This window comes from Mustela lutreola, chromosome 8, assembly GCF_030435805.1.
Source record: "Mustela lutreola isolate mMusLut2 chromosome 8, mMusLut2.pri, whole genome shotgun sequence".
Taxonomy (NCBI): Eukaryota; Metazoa; Chordata; class Mammalia; order Carnivora; family Mustelidae; genus Mustela; species Mustela lutreola.
The window spans coordinates 22,507,788-22,528,438 of NC_081297.1; the positions used below are offsets into that span (position 1 = coordinate 22,507,788).

At 38.4% G+C, this 20,651-nt stretch overlaps 2 protein-coding genes and 1 long non-coding RNA gene across 3 annotated transcripts in view; 2 read left to right on the forward strand and 1 right to left on the reverse strand.

The window, feature by feature from the left end:
* Window positions 1–95: 95 nt before the first annotated feature.
* Window positions 96–3,571, forward strand: LOC131839894 (uncharacterized). The gene is made up of 3 exons (XR_009357064.1): window positions 96–181; window positions 685–784; window positions 3,391–3,571. It is a non-coding gene; the product is annotated as an uncharacterized LOC131839894 (long non-coding RNA).
* Window positions 3,572–5,110: 1,539 nt separating this feature from the next.
* NSUN6 (NOP2/Sun RNA methyltransferase 6) overlaps window positions 5,111–20,651 on the forward strand; it is a 65,399-nt gene continuing 49,858 nt past the window's right edge. Inside the window, exons 1-3 of the mRNA XM_059184011.1 lie at window positions 5,111–5,642; window positions 7,572–7,727; window positions 9,184–9,263. Of these exons, the coding sequence (XP_059039994.1) occupies window positions 5,568–5,642; window positions 7,572–7,727; window positions 9,184–9,263 (311 nt within the window). The 5' untranslated portion in view covers window positions 5,111–5,567. The remainder of the gene's footprint in view (window positions 5,643–7,571; window positions 7,728–9,183; window positions 9,264–20,651) is intronic.
* On the reverse strand, window positions 16,183–17,899 carry LOC131838212 (glycerol kinase-like). Its single transcript, XM_059184010.1, has one exon. It carries the CDS (start codon window positions 17,866–17,868, stop codon window positions 16,207–16,209), a length of 1,662 nt encoding a protein of 553 aa, XP_059039993.1. The 5' UTR covers window positions 17,869–17,899; the 3' UTR covers window positions 16,183–16,206.

The window sequence follows — 20,651 nt, forward strand, 5'->3', positions numbered from 1 at the left end:
GAGTCGAGGAGTTTCCCTCCGGGAGCGTTTGTACCGGTCACTGTTTGCAAACGTTTGCTACGTTCCGGTTCTTGCGTCTCTGTTTTTGGGCAGGTGCGCCTCTGTCCCCTCAAAACCCTAGGGGCAACTGCAGTTCCTCCCACCGAATAGCCGCCGTTCGCTGCCCTGTTCTCGCAGGAAAGTAAGGGGTGTTTCTCCTTCAACTGTCACCCCTGGGCAGGCAGGCAGGCAGGCTTGGGGTTCCGCGGTGATTCGAAATAGAATTAATGGGGGACGAGCCATGATATGCCGGTAGCCACGGAGTTCAGTTATGTGATTAACTGAAAGCCTCCAAGTTTGGCCATGCGTTCGAATTTTCATGGAGCCCAAATAACACGAAATAAAATAACTTCCTTTAACTGAAATGGGATCCCAGTAATCTCTTGAGTTCAACAAAATAGAGGGGAAAACATGCTCTACCTAAAGCAAAGAAACTGAAATTTCAGGGGAAAAGGTCGAACTAGGCAATTAAGAAAATATGTATCTAATATTCCTTAGAAGGAACTGGCTGCGGCTGTAATTGATTTATTACTCAGCTAACCTTTTAAATCAAACAGCTAATCCCCTACCTGTGTCCATTCCGCTTTATAATTTAACTTTTAATTTTATTTGAGGATAGTTGACACAATGTTACATTGGTTTCAGGTGGACAACGTAGTGAGTCAACATCCCTATCATGCCGTGCTCACCGCAGGTGTGGCTACCATCTGTCATGGTACAACGCTATTACACAATTCTTTTCCAGGTTAGGTTCCATGTTTTTTTGATAAGGTTAAGTTTGAAGCACCAACAAATTTTAAAAGCTTCACAGCCTGGGATGAAGCCTAATTCACAGTTCAGGAGAGAACTTAATTGAAAAGCTATGGACTTTGGTCAAGTGGTAGATTTTAACCCAGGCAAGAGCGGCCTTTTGATATGCTAGACTCTTTTTTATTACCTTTACAAAGAGAAGTGTATGACTTATGAAGTCCTCCCAGGGTGATGATTCAAAGACCTTTAGGACATATATGGGATAATGTGCTCCAATTTTCTGACATTAAAGACAAGTTATAACCTCCCACAAGGAGGAAAAGGTATGTGCTGAGACTACATAAATTAGTTTATCTTTCAGAACCATGAATTGGCTCAAATATAGATGATTTTGTGCTTGGGTAAGCAGAGGCTCGAAGGGACATTTCTAGTCCTAGTTTCATTATTTATATATAAAAAAACCCTTTACATTCTGTAACTTAGCTTCTTCAATTGTTAGACATATATATAAACCACATTCTATTTTTTTCTGGGTTTCAGATTTCCAATAAACAGTTTCTGAAATAAAGCAGTTTTTTTTCACAGAGCTTTGAAGCCAAAAAATCACATATTTCTTAAATATTTTTATGATGGTCGTCTAATGATACTTTAGAAAGTAAATTTGAAGTATTTTTTCACTTTTAGTTTTTTTAAGATTTTATTTTCTTATTTGACAGCAAGAGAGGAAACACAAGCAAGGGGAGGGGAAGAGGGAGAAGCAGGCTTCCTGAGGAGCTTTGAGCCCAATGCTTGAGTCGAAGGCAGATGTCTAACGACTGAGCCACCGAGGTGCCCCATTGTTTCACTTTTAATTAAGTGGAATGAATATATTTGAGCAGGACATTTAATATTTCTATTGATTCTACTCTTTGAAAAGTGTCTGAAACATTTTTTTTTTTAAAAGTAAATCTCTACACCCAATGTGGGGCTCTAACAACCCAGAGATCAAGAATTGTATGCTCTGCCAACTGAGCCAGCCGGGTGCCCCAAAATATTTGAAACTTTTATGTTGAAGAACTGTTTTAATTTTTATTGTCTCTTCTACAATTTACCTGACAACAGGACTGTTGTAATATTTTAAAAATATTTTTTCACATTAGAAAATATTATTTGTACATTTAGGAATTTGAAATTTTTACTGACTGGAAGGAAAGAAAACAAGTCACAACTAAAAAAATAATAACAAAATATAGCTGTGAGTCATCTGAACTAATATACCATAATTATTTTTTGAAAAGATACACTTTAGTTCATATTGTACACTTGTATTATACATAGTAGGAACATTTGTTAAGAATTTAATCAAATTAGAGAATTTTGAGTAATATACTTTTTAAATATAGCATTTAAAACACTTCTATTCTTTTTTTTTCCTGAAAACATCCCTTTAGTTTTTTTTAAACTAATTTCAAAAGATCCAAAGAAGGAAACACAGTTCTATGAAATGTTACTACTTGAATATAAATATATTTTGAATTTGTGAAATAAGAAAAAAGTCATAAAAAAGGAATATAATACTAGTATTAGGATTATAACTTATTTTCTTAAGTGTTAACTGGAAATAACTTCCTTTAATTAAAATGGAAGGCCAATTCAACAAATTTTAAGAAAAAAGATAAAAGTGTAATGTATTTAGAGCAAAACAAATTAAAATTTCAAGGAAAAATGAAACATTGAACTAGGGAATTAAAAACAACAAACTATATTTCTTAGAAGGAACTAATTATCAATTAACCTCTGAAAATCTTGGAATTGCCTACAGCCCGTATTGAATTCAATTTGTTACTGTTAGCTAAGATAAATTGCCTGCATGGCTTGAACCAAGGGAACCAGGGACAGCATGTTCTGCCAACTAGGAATTGAATTTACTCTTTAAAACCAACTCTCCTATGCATTTAAGATTATCTCCACTTTGACTTTAGTCTCCAGATGAGCTGAGATCAAAGGTTTCCATCTTTCCTAGACCTTTTTTTTTTCCTAATCCTCTCATACCTTCTTCATGAAAGTAAATATTTTGGAATTTTTTTTTTTTTTGATAAGGTTAACTTTGGAGCACCATAAACTGAGATTTAAGATTATATCTAAGATTTTTTTGCTCCACCACATTGGGGGCCATATGGCTCCACTGAGAATATACAACCTAAATGACCCTTATATGGGTGTATTCCTATAGAAATCTTCTTTTGTTTGGACAGTTTGCACTATGCCAACTTCAGATTTGTAATACACTTTTCTTGAACCCAACCCTGGAACACCAAGAGGTCTCTTCATCAACATAACTGTCACTGCAATAGCATCTAGACAAGAATAGTCTAATTGTGCTCAGCACTCTTCGTGTGTGCTTAATTAGTGAACTAATTTCCAGCATATACATGCTTTATCAGCACTTTCTTTCTCTAGTTCACATAGACACCCATATATCTGTTCACCTAGTCATTTAACATTTAAGTGCCTATTACATGTTAAGGCAATGGGTATGCAGTGATGAGATGAAGTCTACCCTCATGGAATTTACAATGTAGTCCAACTTGTTCCTTCTTCTCCCTTTTCTCCTAAATACAGATTCCAACCATTATTGGTGCCATGAGCAAAATGCTGAGGCTGCAAAAATTCCTTTGGAGGGGCACCTGGGTGGCTCAGTGGGTTAAAGCCTCTGCCTTCCATTCAGGTCATGATCCCAGAGTCATGGGATCGAGCCCTGCAATGGGCTCTCTGCTCAGCTGCAAGCCTGCTTCCCTTCCTCTCTCTCTGCCTGTCTCTCTGCCTACTTGTGATCTCTGTCAAATAAATAAATAAAATCTTTTAAAAAAATTCTTTTGGAACTGCCTGATCTAGGTATTTTCGTAATCACGTTTTTTTTTGTTTGTTTTTTAGATTTATTTATTGTAGAGTGGGAGAGAGCATGCACACAGTGGGGAGAAGCAGGGGGAGAGGGAAAGGGAGTCTTAAGGAGACTCTGGGCTGAGAGACTCCAATGCAGACCTCAACCTGGACGGTGAGATGAGGACGTGAGGGGAAACCGCAAGTCGGATGCTTACCAGCCTACCCATCCAGAGGCCCCTTGACATCTTCCTGATGATCACTTTTAATGATTTTGCCACGGAAGCATCCCATCAACTTACTGGAGAAGCATGGCATAGTGAAAAGAGTTGGTACTTAGAAGGCAGGTGGCTGTGGTCTTTATTTTCTTTCTATGAGGCTACAGACTTATTTCAGCTGCGGGAGCCTTTTCACTCTTTCATAAAAGGGAAATAACCACATTACAGGGTTGTTTTGTGGCTGTAAATTAAAATATTTTATACAGAACCTGGTCAGCATATCATACAAAGTAACTGAACTTTTTAAACACCAGTGTGATTTTTAGAAAAAACTGTTTCCTACAGTTAACACGGTGAACTGCAAAAACAAAAACCTAACATAGACAATTATTTTTAGTTTCGTATTCAATCATAAAATGTCTGAATTTCATTATGCATCTTCTTTTGAATCTTTACCTTCATCTGTAACACATAAATTAGGGTAAGCGTCTCCGAGCCTTAAAGTGCAACTCAACTATAATAAAGATAACCGTTAGCCTCATTCAACTAATTTTGCATATGCGGGTTTTTTGTTTTTGTTTTAACTGATCATTAATGGGTATGAACACACCATTAACGAGCTTTCAGAAATGTAAATAACGGCGATCATTCACAGCTGAAGTCAGATGAGTAGTCACCAAGGGCCAGGTGTCTGAAGCAAAGGGTGGCTTTACGTTCAAATAAACTCTGGCTTCCTTCTAACGTAGGAGGTCAACAGGCAGGTGAACTAACTAGTCCTCCAGTTTACTCAAGCCACCTCAATTTTTTTTTTTAATTTTATTTATTTATTTGACAGAGAGAGATCACAAGTAGGCAGAGAGGCAGGCAGAGAGAGAGAGAGAGAGGAGGAAGCAGGCTCCCCGCTGAGCAGAGAGCCCGATGCAGGACTCGATCCCAGGACCCTGAGATCATGACCCGAGCGAAGGCAGCGGCTTAACCCACTGAGCCACCCAGGCGCCCCAAGCCACCTCAATTTTACCCACACCCTTTCCTTCTTTCTCCTGGAACCCACCCCAGGCACTAAATCAGCCAGAACACCCATGCGGCCTCCCTCCCCCACTCAGAGGTCCGGCAAACCACGCGCACATGGAGTTGCAGCCAGCGGACCTCGGCAACTCCGCCTACCAGATGTACGGCGGTTCGCGGTTGCGGATTGGGGAACCGGGGAGGGTGGGACGCGTCGCCGGAAGTGACGCAAGCCGGAAGCGGCTTTCGGCCGGGAAATTGGGGGCGCGGTTTTGAAATGAGGTCTGAAACCTGAACGTTGAGTGAACAGAAGTCTGAAGTCAGTCTGTTTTCCAGGCCAGTTCACAACGGATTTGATTGTCATTTTTTCCTTTTTTTTTTTAAACCTGTGTATTCTCTGCCGCACGGGGGACATGACCTCACAGCGATTTCCGTGAGCGTGTCTCAAGAAGCACCAGAGACGGCGATGGTGGAGGCGAGGAAGCCGCTCTAAACGGGCAATGCCGGAGAAAGCGTGGATGTACCTCCGCAATCCCGAGTTGAACTTGGAAAGAGCGGCGCAGTTCTCCTGGCCAGCTGGTGGTCCCGGCGCCTGTGGGTGGTTACCCATTGCCAAGACGCTGCTCACTGTTAATCCGGAAAGAGAAAAGTCACCGTTTTCCCACATTTTTCTTGGAGGACAAAACAATAGGGAAAATGTCCGTGTTCCCTAAAATATCGTTGAGACAGGAGGTTGAAAAGTATCTGAAAGAGGGTTTTGTGAATAAGGAGGTAGGTCAAACCTGTTTTATGATGCTTGCAAAAATTCCATGTTTACACACGCTGGGAAAATAGGAAAAACAAAAAACAAAACAAACAAAAAAACAAAGCCAAAAAACCCTAAAGCGAGACCTAATCTTTACACGGTTGTTTCTTATTACTCTTTTTGGAATGTAAAAACTGCCAGTACCTTCTTGCGGGCATTTAATGCTTTCGAGATAGGAGGTGAATGAGGTCTACGTTTCAACACTTAACAAATGTGAACAGAAGGGAAGGGAAGAGAGCGGTTATGTGCGTGTCAGTAGGCATGGCACTGAAGGGGTTACAAGAATGAGGGGAAAAGATTCCTGTTCTCGAGAATTTAAGTCCAGTGGAGAAGATACACCCGTGTTCTTATAGCGCTTGCTGTGGTTCTCAGGTGAAAGAGATAATGTTTCAATGCTTCTTAAATGCCACTAGTTGTGCTGGCTGATTTGCAGACTTTTACATCTTAATATTAGCAATTTCTTTTTTTTTTGGGGGGGGGTAAGAGATTTCTTCTGCATTTTAATAGGTGAGAGAGCTGAGGGTCCGAGAGTCCTGCAGCTGACCCAGATTGATTTTTGCTTTTCTTATTCAGAGTAAAATCTAAGACTTAAATGTGATTCGTGTATGAAGATACTACTGAAGCTATGACTTCTTAGATTTGATTTCTACATTTTATTTCCAAAGATTAGATTAAGGGATTAGAGAGTATGGAAAGAGAAAATACCTTCTCTTGACTTCAAAGAACTAAAAATATAAGGAGCATATTAAGAGAAATAGAGGCATTCAGCAGTTTTTCTTTACTATTTTAAAAATGGTAAATATTGTATTATAGAAGATCCAAATGTCTGTCTTTGACACCATCTCTGTCTCAAGCCCGCTAACTGTAAATGATTTTAGAAAAAACCATTCCTGGGCGCCTGGGTGGCTCAGTGGGTTAAAGCCTCTGCCTTTGACTCCGGTCATGATCCCAAGGTCCTGGGATCGAGCCCCGCATCGGGCTCTCTGTTCGGCAGGGAGCCTGCTTCCCCCTCTCTCTCTCTGCCTGCCTTTCTGTCTGCTTGTGATCTCTGTCAAATAAAATCTTAAAAAAAAAAAAAAAAAAGAAAAGAAAAAAAACATTCCTTTGTATAAGTATTGGAAGTAAAGTTATATTCAGTTTTAATAAAAACAAACTAAACTTGAGAAAGTACTAATACTTTGAGGCTGGTGGATGAGTACTCTGGCAGGTAGTTTAAGATGATGCTGTGAAGCAGAGTACAGTTAAAGATGACAAAAATGGGAAAATACGTGTCTCCCAAAGCTTCAGTTAATCACAGGGGGACTTGGTTTTTGTTTTTATCTTTAAACCTCCATTTCTGACAGGTTATCTTTGCTACCTGTCTTTTTGGGTGGTATTTATTACATTTAAAAATACCATATTCGAAAGCTGGTGTGGATGACCTTTAGATGACAGTATCAATATCAGTATCAGTATCAGTATTCAAATACTGGTGTTTTCAAAGGCTGCTAATGAATTTGTTCTAGGTATGAGGCCAGCAAGTAAATAGCTCTACAGAACGATATAATATTTGGTATATTATAAATAGAATAAAATCATGAATTTATATGAATAAGCATAGCAGACATTAATATGTTCAAAATGTTAATAATGCTTTGAAGTTGAGGCAGTTTTTTCAAAGACCTTTATGTTGGGCATTTTGTTAGGTGTTTATTACCACTATTAAACCCCCAAACCCTGTGAAGTATTACATTCGGTTAGTGTTAACTAACATGCAACTAAAGTAGCAAAATGAAATGGAACTGCATAATTGCTGAAAGATGTTTCATTAGTCGGGTATGCATAATGTACTTAATATTTTTAGTTAATTCTTATAGTGACATTGAAACATTAATGTGTTGTTTTCCTCTTTTCAGGTTGTATCTGCTTTTGGAAAACAAGAAGCAGAAAGGAAATTTGAAACTCTGTTAAATCGCTTGTCACATCCTCCGTCATTCACAACAGTAAGAGTAAATACACATCTAGCCTCAGTGCAACATGTGAAAGATCTGTTGTTTGATGAACTTCAGAAGGTATGCGCAAATTTTCTATGTCATTATATCCATAATTGCATTTCTACAGTCTTGTGGAATGTTGTAGAGTGTTGTTCTCCAACATGGAGCCCGATCCCAGGACTCCAGGACTATGACCTGAGTGGACGCTTAACTGACTGGGCCACCCAGGCACCCCTACATTTCAGATTTCTTAGTAGCCATCTGTTAAGTAAGGTTGGTCTGAAATCTCCTTTGCCTGGAAGAAGCAAAAGTCAGGAGAGTTCTTGATATGGTAGAAATATAGATTGCTGAAATACAAATTTTTTCTCTCATCAACTTGGAAATAAATTGATTTTTGAGAGTTTTTCTAGGTAGTATACAGATGCCACAGGGCAGTGGAAATACCTATTATTGTTACTATTCTTTCATATAGTATGTGAAAATTCACGATTTAAAGTTCATGGCCAAGACTTGTTCTGAAATACTTGCATGTAGCTCCCCTAAGACTGTAGTATTCTTGATATCCCTTCCACTATTCTGCTCTTTATTTTGATGAGTGCAGTGCCCTGTTATTTTCTTCTGCAATAGTAGTGTTCTGGTACATATTGAAAAGCCCACTTTCTGAGAAAAACAACCCTTTGTAGCATTTGCTGATTTCAGTGGTGTAAATACTCCCACTGCTGTCAATTTCAAGTTACCAGTGTGACCTTGAAATTGGACAGACATGCACATAGTTGGTTCTCCTGAGACTGTGTGAGCTGGCCTTGACACCTACACTCCTGGTCATGCACCCATTTCCAGTTTAAAGACCAAGTATGATAGAGGATACTGAAAATCCTGAACTTTTGCCAAAAAGCATTTATTTCCCTTAGCAAAACTGACATGGCATTCAGTATTGGTGGTGTTTAATAAATAGTATTTAATAATCTCAAACCTTAATGTCCTATTCAGAATGTTTCCTTAAAAGAGTACAATGAGGGCGCCTGGGTGGCTCAGTGTAAGGTTAAGCCTCTGTCTTGGCTCAGGTCATGGTCTCGGCGTCCTAGGATCGAGCCCCACATCAGGCTCTCTGCTCATCAGGGAGCCTGCTTCCTCCTTTCTCTCTGCCTGCCTCTCTGCCTACTCGTGATCTCTCTCTCTGTGTCAAATAAATAAATAAAATCTTAAAAAAAAAAAATAAGAGTACGATGTGTAATTCTATATTGGTTATATGTTTTCAAAATAAGTCACCTAAGGTAAACATGGGTTGTCTTTATAAAGCCAAATTATAAACAAAATTGAACCTTATAAAGAAATCGAGATACTTCAGAATAAAACACAGAGAAAACATAATTGTTTTGAAGTCTTTGTCTTTTATAGTGTTATGTGGTATAAAGTAAGAATATCCTAAACCAAGCTTCATGCTCTGCTAGGTAATGACAATGAAAAGAACTGTAAATTGAAATCTGTCAATTATATTGATGGATCCATAATTCTGTTTGTTTATTTTTAACAGCAGTTTAATGGATTAAATGTTCCTATTCTTCAACATCCAGATCTTCAGGATGTCTTACTTATTCCTGTTATTGGACCTAGGTTTGTAATTATTTTATTTTCAAATGAAATTTTTCTAAAAATTTGTCATAGGTTTTTTTTCTTACTGTTTGGTGATAATAAATTTATTATTAGCAATTTCATATAGACAGACAGTTCACAAATTCATAAATGCAACTTCGTATTGTCTTAGAAGATATTATAAAAGAGTAGGAATGGGTCCAGATACCTTGAAAGTAATGCCTTTTAGTCCATTTGGTGCAGTGATTGGTGACTTTTCCTCCTACTTAGTAAGAAACTTCATTTGTTTACTTATATGTATTAAGAGGTTCCAAGGCTAATTTAAAACTTTTTTTGAGCTGCCACTAAAATATATAACATTTTTCCTGCTTTCCTAGTTAATGTGTTTGTAAAATTTTATTCGGTAATTCACAGTTACTTTGATTTACTATGTATGTCTATGAGTAGAACAGGCATTGTTCTCATTTATGTATTTGGAAGGCATATGTTTGAAAATGGGGGGTGGGGGGGCTTTCATATTTTAATGGGAGTAATGGGAGTTCAACTTCCAAGGAATATTTTTAAATCCCTAATTATGATTTAATTTTTTATACCCCTAAGAAAGATATTAAATAGAAATAAAATAGAAAATAGAAAAATGTTCATTTTGTTAAAGCTTGAAAGTAATTTAGTGGTCAGTAAAGCCGTGGTTCAGTAAATTATGGTTTATCGTGCAGTGGAATATGGACTTTAATGAGGAAGAGTTACATGTACCGGTAAGAGAAGATAGTCACAATTAAGTATCAAAAAGAGATTGTTATGTATGGGATAATTACACTTTTTTTTTTTTTTTTTGCAATTACAAAAAACAACTACACATTTATGTATATTTACTTATATACAGGAAAAGGTCCAAAGGCTTTAATATATCCAGCTATTAATAGAGGTTAATTTTGAGTGGTTAACTCTGAAGAGTTCGGATTGGGAGAGAAGGGGTAAGAGATTTTCATTTGTAACATTTCTGTGTTATTTTTACTATAAGCATGTATTCCTTTGGCAATTAAAAAAAGATTTTGTGAGTTCCTTATTCTGTTTTTTAAGATAAACTGTGTAGACAGTGAAATGAAGAGATTTTAATGAAGTGTACTGTTTGCTGAATTTCTCCACATTTGTACAGCTGTGTACAAGACCTATCCCAATCAAGGTAGAAAGAAGTCCATAATTCTCCCTAATAGAACTCATTTCATTTTTAAAATTTTATTTATTTATTTATTTTATTTTTATGTTTTTTAAAGATTTTATTTATTTGACACAGGGAGAGAGAGATCACAAGTAGGCAGAGAGGCAGGCAGAGAGAGAGAGGGGGAAGCAGGCTCTCTGCTCAGCAGACCTCAGGACCCTGAGATCATGACCTGAGCCGAAGGCAGAGCCTTGACCCACTCAGGTGCCCCTTTATTTATTTTTTTAAATATTTTATTTATTTGTGAGATAGCACATGAATGGGTTGTGGGGCAGAGGAGAAGCAGAAGCAGACTTTCCATAGTGGGAGCCGGACTCTGGGCTCCGTGTCAGAAGCCTGGGATCATGACCTGAGCCGAAGGCAGACACTTAATCAACTGAGCCACCCAGTTGGCCCTATTTCATTCTTTTTAATATGTGCATACTTTTAAAACATTTATTCATCCCTGTAATATAGATAGGCATTTATTTTTTTCCTGTTTTTCATTATTACCAACAGTAAATATTCTAAGGATGTTTCTTTGTAAATTTGTGTAAGCAGGTCTACAGGATAAACTGGTACAGCATAGAATCATTGGTTCATTGGTCTGTGCATATTTTAGTTTGAGATATAGTGCCTTCTATAAAGTTACCATTTAATGTTTTTAGCAGTATATGAGAGAGTATCAATCTTTCATTCTCACTAATACTGGCCATGCTAGTTCTTTTGAAGTATTTAGATGATTTAACTTTATTTTCTGAACTTAGTACCCTTTCATCCTATTCTTTGTAGTGATCTAGACACTCATTAGAACGTTAGTGAATTAGGGGCACCTGGGTGGCTCAGTGGGTTAGAGCCTCTGCCTTCGGCTCAGGTCATGATCCCAGGGTCTTGGGATCAAGCCCTGACTTGGGTTCTCTGCTCGGCAGGGAGCCTGCTTCCTCCTCTCTCTGCCTGCCTCTCTGCCTACTTGTGATCTCCGTTTGTCAAATAAATAAATAAAATCTAAAAAAAAAAAGTGAATTATAAGACATAAATGATGGGTTATGACAGAAAAGTTCAAAAATCATTTAGGATTATAGATTGGCATACCTACTATTCACTTCTAAAAGGAGCAAATCAGTTCTTTTTTGTTTTTAAAACTCATTATCAGTATTATTATTATTATATTCCTTTTCATTATGAAAAATGAGGAAGTTCTTACACTTAGTTTTTTAAAAATCTTACACTTAAATTTTATCCCCTAAAACATCCACCAGCCAATTTTTATTTACTGTGTTCTTTAAGCATTGCACAGGCTTATAACATTGTTATTCTAGAAGCACAATTCAAATGAATGCTGTGCTTACTTTTAGTCCTAACAGTTCATTCCTGAGTTCTTTGTCTTGATTACTCTTGGTTGGTGACCTTAGTCATTTATCAGGTCTGCAACACCTGTTTCCCGTCTCCAAAGTAAGTATTCTCATTTCCAAAGTATTTACACTCTTGCTTCAGAATTGCCTGTTGCCTTTATATTTAAACAATAGATTGGCTGATTATAGTACTTTCAGGTCCTATATTATTTCCCTTAGCAGACATTGCTAAGGGAATATAATTCCCTTTGTAGACGTTGCTTTTGGAATGTTATGTCATCAAGTGTTGCTGTGAAAAAAATCAGAGGCCCCAGCGAACAGTATCTTAGTTTTTGCTTGGAGATCTACAGGTTTTCTATCACTAAACTAAAGTTTCTCCAAAACTTTAGAAACTTGATAGCTTGATTTTTTTTTTTTTTTTTTTTACCATTCTTTCTTAGTTTTTTAATTATTTTTATTAACATACAATGTGTTATTTGCCTCAGGGGTACAGGTCTGTGAATCATCAGACATACACATTTCACAGCACTCACCATAGCACATACCCTCCCCCGTGTCCATAATGCAACCACCTTTCCATACCTCCTCTCCCCCCAGCACCCTTAGTTTGTTTTGTGCCATTCTTTCTTATTTTTTAATGAAACAGTGTAACTCTTTAGTTAGGAGTCTTTCAGTATCATATTTTTCTCTATTCTGTATAAGAACACTAGGGGGCGCCTGGGTGGCTCAGTCAGTTAAGTGTTTCCAGCTCATGTGTGGGATCAAGCCCCATGAACCCCCTGTAGGACTCCCTGCTGTTTGGACAGTCTGTTTCTCCTTCTCCCTTCACCTGTGCTCATGTGCTTGCTCATGTGCGCCCTCTATCTTGCAAATGAATAAATAAAAATATTTTTTAAAACCTCACTAGGGCTATAGGTTGGATTTCCATTGCAGATACCCCCTGTGTTGGGGCACCCCAAGATAGCCCCCAGGTTTGGTGATTGGCAAGAAGGACCCACAGGACTCATCATGTAGTTGTGCTCATGGTGAAGATTTATTACAATAAAGGACACAAAAAACTGCAAAGGGAAGGGTATATGGGGCAAAGCCTGGAGGAAGCCAGGCACAAGCTTCCAAGAGACCTTTGTCCAATGGAGTTACTAGGACATGCATAATTCCTCTAGCAATGAGTTTTGACAAGAGTTGAATAGATGTCTAGGAGGGAAGCTTATTAGAGACTCAGTAGCAAGTGTTTTATCGGGTGCTGGTCATGTTGGCACCCACTGCCCTGCATATACCAAAATTTCAGCCTCTGGAAAGGAGAACAGGTGTTCAGAACAAAGCACATTGCTTGTACAAATATTTAGGAACAATAATCCACTCTTATCATTACAGAAGGTTTTCAGTCCTGGGAACGGTTTTCCAGTCACAGTTGCAGATGCCTGCCAAGGGTTGATCTTTCAAGCAGACCTTTCTAAAAATAGCAGTCTCAAGCCTGTTGTGTTCTCTCTTATTTCCGAGACTTTCTTACTGTTTATTTTCCAGTTCACTACTTTTTTTTTTTTTTTAAGATTTTATTTATTTATTTGACAGACAGAGATCACAAGCAGGCAGAGAAGCAGGCATAGAGAGAGGAGGAAGTAGACTCCCCACTAAGCAGAGAGCCCGATGCGGGGCTCGATCCCAGGACTCTGGGATCATGACCTGAGCCAAAGGCAGAGGCTTTAACCCACTGAGCCACCCAGGCGCCCCCAGTTCACTACTATTTTATCTAGTTTTTCTTAGATTCCATTTTGAGTTATTCCTTTTGGTTTGTTTTTGAAAATATAATGACCCATTCGAAATTTTTTTTCTTTGGGTTTTTATTTTTGTTTCATTTTGCTACTATATATGTCTAGGTCCTGAGTTGAATGAATCCTTTCTGCTTCTCTAACTCACTGGAGGGAAACACTTGAATTCATATAGCTTCTTCGAGTATGCAGTTTGCTCAAAAATGATACAGAATGGTGTGAACTCTATCCCTATACAGCTAAACAGATGTGTTTTTAAAAAATGGTTTCACGGAGTTTTCCCTAGTGGCACGGTTCTAGTCCTGGTGAGCACAGCTGATAAAGACCGAGGTTCTCTGTGAAGGGTTCCAGCTCTCAGCACTTTTTTTTTTTTTTTTAAGAATGAGGGTCAATTTATTTTAAGTCATTTCATCATTAAATACCAATATGCACAGTTTCAAACATTTATAAATATTTCAATTTATAGAAAATTAATGGAATCTTAAAATTATCTGAACAGTGATTTAACAATTATTTACAACTAACTGATTTTGTAGAAACATAATTATGTTTAAAAGTATCCTTATCACAAAGTAATAATTTCACAGTACCTTTCTATAATATTTTTGTCACTCAAGTGGCAGCTCCAGCAATAAGACCCAAGTAGATTGAATAATTTAGAAACAGCATAATCAGAACTGCAAATGCAAGCCACCATTAACACCAAACAAAACAAGACCTTTTATACTAATATATAAATATTTCCCCATTTTCAGCACTGGTTGAAGAAAATATTAGGAGATAGTATTTTATTTGTAGTAAGCAAATTAATTTTAGGATTTTAAAAAATTGACATTAAGATGCTAGATTAGGTAGGTTTTTATAACATGTAATACTATTTTGAGAAATTCTTTATTTCACTGGAAGCCGTTTCTTTCTTTTTTTTTTTTTTTTAAAGATTTTATTTATTTGACAGACAGAGATCACAAGTAGGCAGAGAAGCAGGCAGAGAGAGAGAGGAGGAAGCAGGCTCCCCGCTAAGCAGAGAGCCCAATGCAGGGCTCCATCCCAGGACCCTGGGACCACGACCTGAGATGAAGGCAGAGGCTTTACGCCACTGAGCCACCCAGGCGCCCTTGGAAGCCATTTCTAATTGCAAACCTTTCTTCAGTTGTATTAGGACAGTAACTGGAGATAAGGCTCTGTGATCCCAAAGAGAAATTATACTTGCTTACGAGCAACTAATAACATATTTGGATACAAAGAGATTATTGGCTTTATTCCCAAGGTTTTCTTCTACTTCAGTGTTTAGGCTTTTTTGCTATCCCCTCTAAACAATCCCAAATATTTCTAAAATTATGTCAAAGGAAGATAACTTGATATGGACTAGTGCTTGTTTGAAAACAGTATTTACCATAGTATTCCACAGTTTTGTTTTTTCCTTTTTTTTTTTAAAGACAGGTATCCAGCTAAAAAAATTAAATAAAAAGGTATAAGAAATATAGCTGAAGTCACGATGAAGTACATTTTCTTTTACTAAGAACATATACTTAAACTTTAAATGCTGGCTCTCTTAAGAAAAAGTTTCTCCTTTTAAATTTGTATAACCGTTGCCCAAAAATGTATACAGTGATTTCCCCAAAGTATTTATACACACAGTGGTCCACTTAAGACCAGCCCCATTATAACCTACTGAATACAATGTGCTCTGAATTTATAAATGGGCTACCCTCTGTATATAAAATATAGAGGCATGTATGTTAGACATACAAGTAAGAAATATGAAAAGGAGAGATGAAAAGAAAAAAGTATTCTTCCCTGTAAGATCCAAACAGATATTCTGTGTATTAGTGAGATCATGTAAAATGTACTCTTGATTTATAAATGGACTGCCCTCACTGTATAAAATATATATAGGCATGTATGTTATACATACAAAATGAAAAATATACAAAGGAGAGATGAAAAAAGAGAGGAAAAAGTGTCCTTGCCTAGAAGATCCAGACAGCAATTCAGTGAATGAGTGAGACCACGTAAAGTTTCTGAAGAATTTCAGTTTTGGCAAATACCTTTCTGGAAAATGTCTTAAGCTATGAGAGTACTCAATTTGCATTTTAAGAATTCCATAGAGGTGTCCATTTAAACATTCAGGGAAGATGTTGTGGCCTCCTTAATATGCAGTAAAGAGGACTTTTAGGGTCTGTTAAAAAGAAACGGAACAAAAAGCCACTCATTTTTAGCTGGTTAGTAATCATCCCTTAGTCAAGTGTGTGTAGTGGAGAGAACCAAATCCTAGACCATCATTGGCGTTTTAGTGTGTTTGATGAAAGATTCCAATGAAATGAAGGACCTGAATTCTTCCTAGATCTCAGAGGGAATGGGGCAGGACACGATGGCAAAGGAGGGGTCAGCCCCCAAGGTGGCTGGTCCAATCTTAACTCCTGATGTTAAAAAACACACCAAATGTTTCTATAGGATTCTTTCTGCTGCATTTTCTTTATTTCAAGTCACAGGTCTACTTGGAGGGTCATGCAGCAAGTGGCTTATAAATAAAATCAGAGTCTATGAATAGAGTCATCACATTAAGAGACAATCGCTGGATTCTCTCATTAGGCAAAGAGAGATTCTCTCATTAGGCATCTTTGGAATCCGTGAGTTGGTGTCATTTATGGGATACCTGAGATGTACCTTGCTCCGATTAACATTACCATGCTACTCACTATAAAAAAGCCCAAGGGTAGACTATAGAAGATACTAGGGTCACCACTTTCTGAAGACTGAGTTGTAACCCAGCCCACTGACTTCATCACAGCTTTCTTCCATGTAGAGTAACGAATTTCACTTTCTTCAGCATTGATTTGTGGTTCAAACCGCTCCATTGTGACCGCTGACAGATCTTCGGGTTCGAGACTCCAAACGCCAACTCCTTCCGCGGCCCCCGCTGCCATGGCCGCCCCGAGGGCAGTTGTTTCGGGCATTGAAGGCTTCACTACTGGGATATACAGAATGTCTGCCTGCAGCTGCATAAGAATTTTGTTGTTGGTCATTCCTCCGTCTACCTGCAAATGACTGAGTGGAATTCCACAGTTGCGGTTCATGGCATCCAAAATCTCCCGGGTCTGGAAACAAACAGCTTCTAATGCAGCAAAAGCAATATGGCATTTATTGGTGAACTGAGTAAGCCCACAGATGATCCCTCTTGCACTCGGCTCCCAGTAAGGCGCGTACAACCCCGAAAACGCGGGGACGAAGTAGCAGCCGTAAGAGGTACCTACTTCTTTAGCAAGTTTTTCGATTTCCTCTGAGGTCTTTATAATTCCAAGATTGTCTCTTAGCCAGCGAATAACAGCACCAGCTATAGCTACAGAACCTTCCAAGGCATAATACACTGGTTTGTCTCTGCCAAGCTTATAAGCCACTGTGGTCAGAAGGCCATGCTCAGAAAACACACATTTGCGACCTGTATTACATAGTAAGAAACAGCCTGTTCCATATGTATTTTTGGCTTGACCATCCTGGAAGCACATTTGTCCCACCAGTGCAGCAGACTGGTCCCCCAAACACCCAGATATTGGCACACCTTCCAAGGCCCCAGCTTTCATTAGGCCATAGATCTCAGAAGAACTCCGGACATTTGGAAGAATCTTCATCGGAATTTCAAAAAATTCGCAGAGCTCTTTATCCCATTCCAGAGAGTGAATGTTGAAAAGCATTGTCCTACTTGCATTTGTTACATCCGTACAGTGGACACCTCCATTGGCCCCTCCTGTCAAACTCCAAATAAGCCATGAATCAATGGTCCCAAAAAGAGCTCTATTTTCTTCAACAGCCCTTTGAACTTTTCTCTCATTGTCAAGGAGCCAACGAAGTTTCACCGCACTAAAGTAAGTGCTAAGTGGAAGGCCTGTCTTGGACTTGACAAAGTTATTATTCCCTGGAATTCTTTTACTAAGAGTCTCAACAGTAAACTGGGTTCTTAGGTCAAGCCACACCACAGCATTGTAGAGAGGCTCTCCGGTTAACTTGTCCCAGACTACAGTGGTTTCCCTCTGGTTACTGACACCAATAGCTTTTATGTTGGAAATATCAACATTGAGCTGCCCAAGTTTCTCACATGTTTTCTCTATACACTGGTAGACAGACTGCAGAATTTCCTTAGGATCTTGTTCCACCCATCCTTCTCTTGGAAACTCTTGTTTTATTTCCACTTGATGATGACTAAGTAGTTCGGCTGTTTTTGAATTGAAAACAAAAAAGCGCGTTGAGCTGGTGCCCTGGTCCACTGCCCCCACCAGTGGCCCCAAAACTGCTTTCTTCGCGGCTGCCATGAAACCAGCTTCGGGTCAGCCCGTTTCCCCGGTGACGGCGGCGGGCGGGGGAGGGGCAGATGGTGAGCCCAGAAGGCGAGGCTGTGTGCGCGGCAGAACCTCGGCACTTTTTTGCATGGGGATTTAATGATAGCGTCTGCTTAGTTGAGTCTGGTGAGGGGCACTAAACTTGGTTGCGCTTTTTCTTCCCTTAGCTACTTTCGGGCAGTTTATCCAGATTTGTCAGGGAAGGCGCAGATGTGATGATGACTCTGTTCCTCTTTCAGGTGTGTCTGCTGTGAGCGGGACACTAACAAGAACTTCTCAGATTCTCATTTCTCAACCTGAACCCCCCCCCCCCCCCCGTCCAGGTTCTAAGTAATAAATATTTGATTAGGCCTCCGTGAGATTTTTTTTTTCAGAGACATTTATACCCTGTCGAGGAACTAGATTTGATCCAAATTTCTGTGTCAGACAGTTACTCCTCCTCAATGGAAATATAGGTGTTGGTCAGTTTTATTATAAATGGCATGCCCTTCTCAAATCGTTGTTTCTTTCTTCCTTTGTACAGACTTGAGAAAAAGAAATACACTCTCAGTCTTTTACTGATCTTTTACTGTATACTCAATATCCTATAATTATTTAAAATACCGAATAGAGGTGAAACTGTATTTGTAGATAATTAATAATTTTAAAAGTAATTTCTCACCATAAATTCTGGTTCCCTCAGTTTACTTAATATGATACTTAATATGCTGATTAAATCTGTTTTAACATTGCTTAAGGTTTTATCATTGGTAATGTCATGAGATTGAACATAAGGCTGTAGTGTTGAATTTGACAGTATCAATGTCAACATTATTTGAGAAACTTAGGAGAAAATTGAATGCCAGGCTTCTCTTCTCATTTTCTAAAGACTGAGTTTATACTAGTAGAATTTTTTAGGTCAACATTCAATTCATAATTTTTAAAGATCTCTACATTTTTTTTTAATTAGTGTACCTCCCTTTTTGACAAAAATCTCAGCAAAATATTTTCAACAGGTCAGAAAATTTTCTTTTTTTCCTTTGCAATGAATAACTAATCCAGTAGCATAATTCTCTTGAGATCCACATGAGGCTGTATTCGTCTCTCTGAGCCTGCTTGATTTCCATCTTTCATCATTCTTGTTAGTATCAGCACTTTAATATTTCAATTGCTGTTTGTGTATATGAAATAATACGGTAAATGCAATAGAATGTTCAAGTAATTGCACAAAAATGGTTGATTAAGTACAGATGGCAGGCCTGCCGAAAAAGAAATATTTGTTGGCATGCAATAATATACAACATCTTAAAATTATAATCATTATCTCCTATTGGTGTAGAGTTGCCAATATGTGCAGTAAAATGCCAAATTGAGGGGCGCCTGGGTGGCTTGGTTGGTTATGTGTCTGCCTTTGGTTCAGGTCCTGAACCCAGGGTCCCAGGATTGAGCCCCATGTCAGGCTCCCTGTTTAGTGGGGAGTCTGCTTCTTCCACTCCCCCTGCTTGTGCTCGAATGAGAGCTTTCTCTCTCACACTCTGTCTCAAATAAATAAAATCTTTAAAAAAAAAAAAGCGCCAAATGGGTAAGTTTATATTTTTCTATGTATTTTAGTGGGACATTCTCATAATCCCACTCTTTAATTTGTAGACACCTCATTTTTTAAAGCTATTTTACTAGTTTTTTTCTTAATTTGACTACCTTCATATGATTTTTCCCTCCCATCTATATTACTGTACTATCAGAAGGCCCTCTTTCTTTAATGTTTACTTCTTTATTTATAAATATTGCAATAAAAAATTAAACTTTTAGCATGTGTTATGGCCCTGCATCAACTCACATTTCCCTTTATCTATGCTGCCTCAAACTTTCCCCTTTAGCAAAGCTGAATTATACCTTGATACTTGCATATTTGGGATCTTATGTTTTTATACAATTAGTCCTAGTGTTGAGGGATCCCCAAGACCACTCCCTGGCTTGATGACTCTAGGACGACTCATAGGATTCAGCATATAGTAGTACTTGTGACTGTAATTTATTACAGTGAAGTAATCTGAAGCAGAATCAGCAAAGGGAGGGGGCACCTGGGAAAAAGTACAGGGAGAACCAGTTGAAAGCTTACAGAATTCTCTTCTGATGGAGTCACACAGGAAACACTTAATTCCCTCAGGAACAGGCTTGACAAACTGTAAGATGTTGCCAGCCAGGGAAATTCATTAGCAACTCGCGTCCAGGATTTTATTTGCATCTGGTCATGTAAGCACTCCACGCCTGGCACATGCCCACATTCTGGCCTCTCAGAAGGAAAGTCATTGTTGGCTGTAACCGTAATATTTGTACAGATGATTTAAGCATAGTGAGCTATTCTCATCAGTGAATAGTGGGTATCCTTCTGAAATCCGAGTTCCCAGATGGCAGCCAGGGACCAGTCTTATACAATGCAGGGACAACCTTTGGACAGTGCTGTCCAAAGAAAGGACAGTAATTCAGGACTGCTATGTTAACTCTTTTTTTCTGTAGCCCGTCTTTCTGTCATCTCCATGAAATGGTTATTCCCATAAAAACATTCTGCTTAAAACTGCAAGGTTCTATATCCCAAGACATTTTTCGGATTGGTGCTATGTCTAAGACCCAAGGGTGTTACAAAGATGAATGAAATGCAGTTGATTGGTTTAACAACAGGAAACCTTTGTATGAATCAGGATTGTTAAAAGTGCTGCAGTGGAGGTATTAATAAAGTATCAGAGCACAGAATAGGAAGGATGGAGTGAAAGGAAGTT

Coding starts and splice junctions, on each gene's coding strand:
- LOC131838212 (XM_059184010.1), bottom strand. CDS start 17,868: ATGGCAGCCGCGAAGAAAGCAGTTTTGGGGCCACTGGTGGGGGCAGTG.